The sequence below is a fragment of the Procambarus clarkii genome, chromosome 9 (assembly GCF_040958095.1).
Source record: "Procambarus clarkii isolate CNS0578487 chromosome 9, FALCON_Pclarkii_2.0, whole genome shotgun sequence".
NCBI classification, from domain to species: domain Eukaryota; kingdom Metazoa; phylum Arthropoda; class Malacostraca; order Decapoda; family Cambaridae; genus Procambarus; species Procambarus clarkii.
The window spans coordinates 34,738,718-34,743,561 of NC_091158.1; the positions used below are offsets into that span (position 1 = coordinate 34,738,718).

General features: G+C 44.8%; 1 protein-coding gene across 1 annotated transcript in view; it reads right to left on the reverse strand.

Moving 5' to 3' along the window:
- Positions 1-255: 255 nt before the first annotated feature.
- The window catches only part of LOC138362866 (uncharacterized), a 23,942-nt gene continuing 19,353 nt past the window's right edge, over positions 256-4,844 (reverse strand). Inside the window, exon 4 of the mRNA XM_069321442.1 lies at positions 256-545. Within this exon, the coding sequence (XP_069177543.1) occupies positions 256-545 (290 nt within the window). The remainder of the gene's footprint in view (positions 546-4,844) is intronic.

Consider the following 4,844-nt stretch of genomic DNA (forward strand, 5'->3'; position numbering starts at 1 on the left):
CACTGTTTTTCTCCTGATGTGGCTGTGTAGCAATTTTGGTTGAGTCTTTGCCTTGCTCGTTATGTCATTTTCATATTGTCGTTCTGCCTCTCTTCTCTCCCTGAAGTATTCATTCCTGGCGCTCTGGTATCTTTCTCTGTTCTCTAGTGTCCTGTTATTTCTATAGTTTTTCTTCACACTTGTTCTTAGTTGCTTTGCTATCTTAAATCTCTGACTAAACCATGGGTTTCTTGTCTGCATTTCCTTTTTTTCCTTTTAGACTGGGACGAACTTGTCTGCTGCCTCCTTACACTTCTGCGTGATGTAGTCCATCATGTCTTGGGCCGTCTTTCCTCTGAGCTCTGTTTCCCAAGCTATATCCGTTTCGAACATCCTTATCTCATCATAGTTTCCCTTCCGAAATGCTGGCTTTTTGTTTTTTTGACTCTTCCTTGAATACCTTAACCCTACTTCGACCAGGTACTCAAACATCAATACACTGTGATCATTCACTCCAATTCGTTCGGTACCAATTTCCCTTATATCTGAGTCGTTCGGAATGAAGACTAGGTCGAGTCTCGCTGATTCATTATTGCCTCACATTCTTGTGTGTCCCCTGACATGCTGTCTTAAAACGTTTCTTGTCGCCACTTCCAGCAGTTTAGCTCTCTATGTTTCCTCACCTCTATGCGGTTGCTTGTTTTCCAAGTCTATGCTTCCGTGTGTGTGTGTGTGTGTGTGTGTGTGTGTGTATGTACTCACCTAATTGTTCTCATCCAATTGTGCTTGCGGGGGGTTGAGCTTTGGCTCTTTGATCCCGCCTCTCAACTGTCAATCAACTGATGAACAGATTCCTAAGCCTACTGGGCTATATCATATCTACATTTGAAACTGTGTATGGAGTCAGCCTCCACCACATCACTTCCTAGTGCATTCCATTTATTAACTTCTCTGACACTGAAAAAATTCTTTCTATCGTCTCTGTGGCTCATCTGGGTACTACGTTTCCACCTATGTCCCCTTGTTCGTGTCCCTCCTCTGTTGAATAGTTTGTCTTTGTCCACCCTGTCAATTCCCCTGAGAATTTTGTGGGTGGTTATCATGTCTCCCCCTTACTCTCCTGTTTTCCAGGGACGTAAGGTTCAGCTCCTTTAGCCTTTCCTCGTTGCTCATACCTCTCAGTTCCGGGACGAGTCTAGTGGCATACCACTGAATCATCTATAACTTTGTCATGTGTTTAACTTGGTATGGACTCCAGGCTGGAGCTGCATATTCCAGGATTGGTCTGACATAAGTTGTATACAGGATCCTGAACGATTCCTTACACAAATTTATAAATGCAGTTCTTTTGTTGGCCAGTCTAGCATATGCCGCTGACGATATCCTTTTGTTGTGGGCCTCTGTGGACAGGTTCGGTGTGATATCAACCCCCCAGATCTTTCCCTCTATTTGACTCTTGCAGGATTTCACCTCCTAGATGGTACCTTGTGTTCAGCCTCCAGCTCCCTTCGCCTAATTTCATTACCTTACACTTTCCTGAATTGAACTTTAGCAGCCATTTTCTAGACCATTCCTCCAGTTTATCCAGGTCATCCTGTAGTCTCTGTCTATCCTCATCCGTCTTGATTCATCTCATAATTTTTGCATCATCAGCAAACATTGAGATGAACGAGTCTATACCCTCTGGAGATCGTTTACATATATTAGAAATAGTATGGGTCCAAGTACTGAGCCCTGTGGGACTCTACTGGTGACATTTCGCCACTCTGATGTCTCCCCCCTCACCGTTACTCGCTGTTTCCTGTTGCTTAAGTACTCCCTTATCCACTGGAGCACCTTCCCTTTTACTCTTGCCTGGTGCTCCAACTTTTTTAACAACCTTTTATGGGATACTGTGTCAAAGGCTTTCTGGCAGTCCAGGAATATGCAGTCGGCCCACCCTTCCCTTTTCTGCCTTTTTTTTGGTTGCCTGGTCAAAGAATTCTATTAAACCTGTGAGGCATGATTTACCATCTCTGAACCCATGTTGGTGGTGTGTTACAAAGTTATTTCCCTCCAGATGCTCTACGAGTCTTTTCCTCGCGATCTTCTCTATCACCTTGCATGGTATACTAGTTAGGGAAACTGGCCTGTAGTTCAGTGCCTCTTGCCTGTCACCCTTCTTGTATATTGGGGCTACATTAGCTGTCTTCCAACTTTCCGGTAGGTCTCCTGTTTCCAGTGACCTGTTATACACCATAGAGAGTGGCGCACTTAGTGCTTCTGCACCTTCCTTTAGTATCCATGGTGAGATTTTGTCAGAGCTCAGTCCCCCAAGGTACTGTGCTTGCTCCAGTACTTTTTCTTATCCTCATATCGGACATAGACAAGAACACAACCTATAGCACTGTATCATCCTTTGCAGATGACACTAGGATCTTCATGAGAGTAGGCAACATTGCGGGCACGGCAAACCTCCAATCAGATGTAGATCAGATCTTTCTATTGGCTACAGAAAATAATATGGTGTTTAACGAAGATAAGTTCCAGCTCATGCGCTAGGAAAAAAATGAAAATATAAAAACGGAAACCACGTACAAAACTCAGGGAAATCATAACATAGAACGAAAAGGCAATGTAAAGGACCTGGGTGTACTCATGTCAAGACCTTACCTTTAAAGAACACAATAAAGTAGCCGTCACAACTGCAAGAAAAATGACAGGTTGGATAACAAGAACTTTTCACACTAGAGATGCTATACCGATGATGATACTCTTCAAAACGCTTGTGCTCTCTAGAGTACAGTACTGCTGCACAATGACAGCACCTTTCAAAGCTGGAGAAATTGCTGACGTGGAGAGCGTGCAGAGATCCTTTGCTGCTAGAATCCACTCAGTAAAATATCTAAACTATTGGGACCGACAAAAGAGCCTAAATCTGTACTCCCTTGAGCGCAGGCGGGAGAGATACATAATAATTTACACGTGGAAAATATTAGAGGGGCTGGTCCCAAACCTGCACACAGAAATAACATCACATGAGACCAGAAGACATGGCAGGATGTGCAGAATACCCCCGTTGAAAAGCAGAGGTGCAACAGGTACTCTGAGAGAGAACTCTGTCAACATCAGAGGTCCGAGACTGTTCAACATACTTCAGCTACACATAAGGGGCATAACTGGCCAACCCCTCATAGTGTTCAAGAGAGAACTGGATGAGCACCTCCAAAGGATACCTGATCGACCAGGCTGTGACTCATACGTCAGGCTGCGAGCAGCCGCGTCCAACAGCCTGGTTGATCAGTCCAACAACCAGGAGGCCTGGTCGACGACCGGGCCGCGAGGACGCTAAGCCCCGGAAGCACCTCAAGGTAATCTCAAGGTAAGGTAGGCCCTACAGCCTTTGTCACAACCAGCTCCAGCAGACACCTTTTGACCTCATCACTGGTGAGGTCAAATTCCTCCAATGTTGCTTGGTTTGCCTCCTCCTCATTTAGTGCAGGGGCTTCTCCTTGTTCTATTGTGAAAACCTCCTGGAATCTCTTGTTGAATTCTTTACACACCTCCTCGTCATTCTCTGTGTATCTGTTCTTCCCTTTTTTCAATTTCATCACTTGTTCCTTCACTGCTGTTTTCCTCCTAATGTGGCTGTGGAGCAGCTTTGGTTGCGTCTTGGCTTTACTCGCGATGTCATTTTCATACTGCCTCTCTGCTTGCCTCCTCACTCTGAGGTACTCATTTCTGGCCCTCTGGCATCTCTCCCTGCTCTCCGGTGTTCTCTTATGTCTGTATTTTCCCCATGTTCTTTTACTCAGTTGCTTCGCTACCTTGATTTCCTGGTTGAACCATGTATTTTTCTGTTGTTTTTCGTTTTTCTCCTTTTGGACAGGGATAAACCTGTCTGAAGCTTCCTGGCCCTTCTGGGTGACAAAATCCATCATGTCCTGCATATTCTTCTCTCTAAGTTCTGTTATCGATGGTATTCCCCTGAGGAAGTTCCTCATCTCGTCGAGTTTTCCTCTTCGGTAATTTAGTCTTTTCCCCTCCGATCCCATCCTTGAATAAGTTATCCCTACCTCCACTAAGTACTCAAAAGTCAGTACACTGTGGTCAGTCATTCCTATGGGGGCTTCAACTTTGATTTCCCTTATTTATGACTCATTAAGGGTGAATATCAGGTCGAGTCTAGCTGGTTCATCATTGCCTCTCACTCTTGTGGGTTCCCTGACATGCTGGCTCATAAAGTTCCTTGTTGCCACTTCCAAGAGTTTAGCTCTGCACCACCATGTGGGTCCCCATTCTCCCAGTCTATCTTTCCATGGTTGAAATCGCCCATGATTAAGTCTTCAGTCATTCCTGCAAGCAACTGAAGCTGCTCTCTTTATTATATTAATGGTTGCCATGTTGTTCCTATCAAACTCTTGTCTGGGTCTTCTGTCATTTAGGGGAAGGTTGTAAATGACTGCCACTATTATCTTAGGTCCACCCATTGCTATAGTTCCTGTTATGTAATCTCTGAACCCTTCACAGCCCGGAATTTCCATCTCATCAAAACTCTAGTCCTTCCTTATCAGCAGGACTACCTCTCCACCTCCTCTCCCTTCCTCTCTTTCCTTACTATAAAGTAGTCCTTTGGAAACACAGCATCTGTTATGACTCCTGACAATTTTGTTACCGTGAGTCCTATTACATCTGGGTTTTCTTCCTGCGCCCTTTCTGCCAGTTCACTTGCTTTATTGGTAATCCCATCAATGTTTGAGTACATTACCCTGAAGCTCACTTTCTTATATCCATTTTAACCCTCATTTCCCCACAAGTGTAGGAAGTTGTTCCATGGTCATTGCTACTTGGGTAGGCTCATCCTCCTGTGAGGTAGTTGCCAGGGG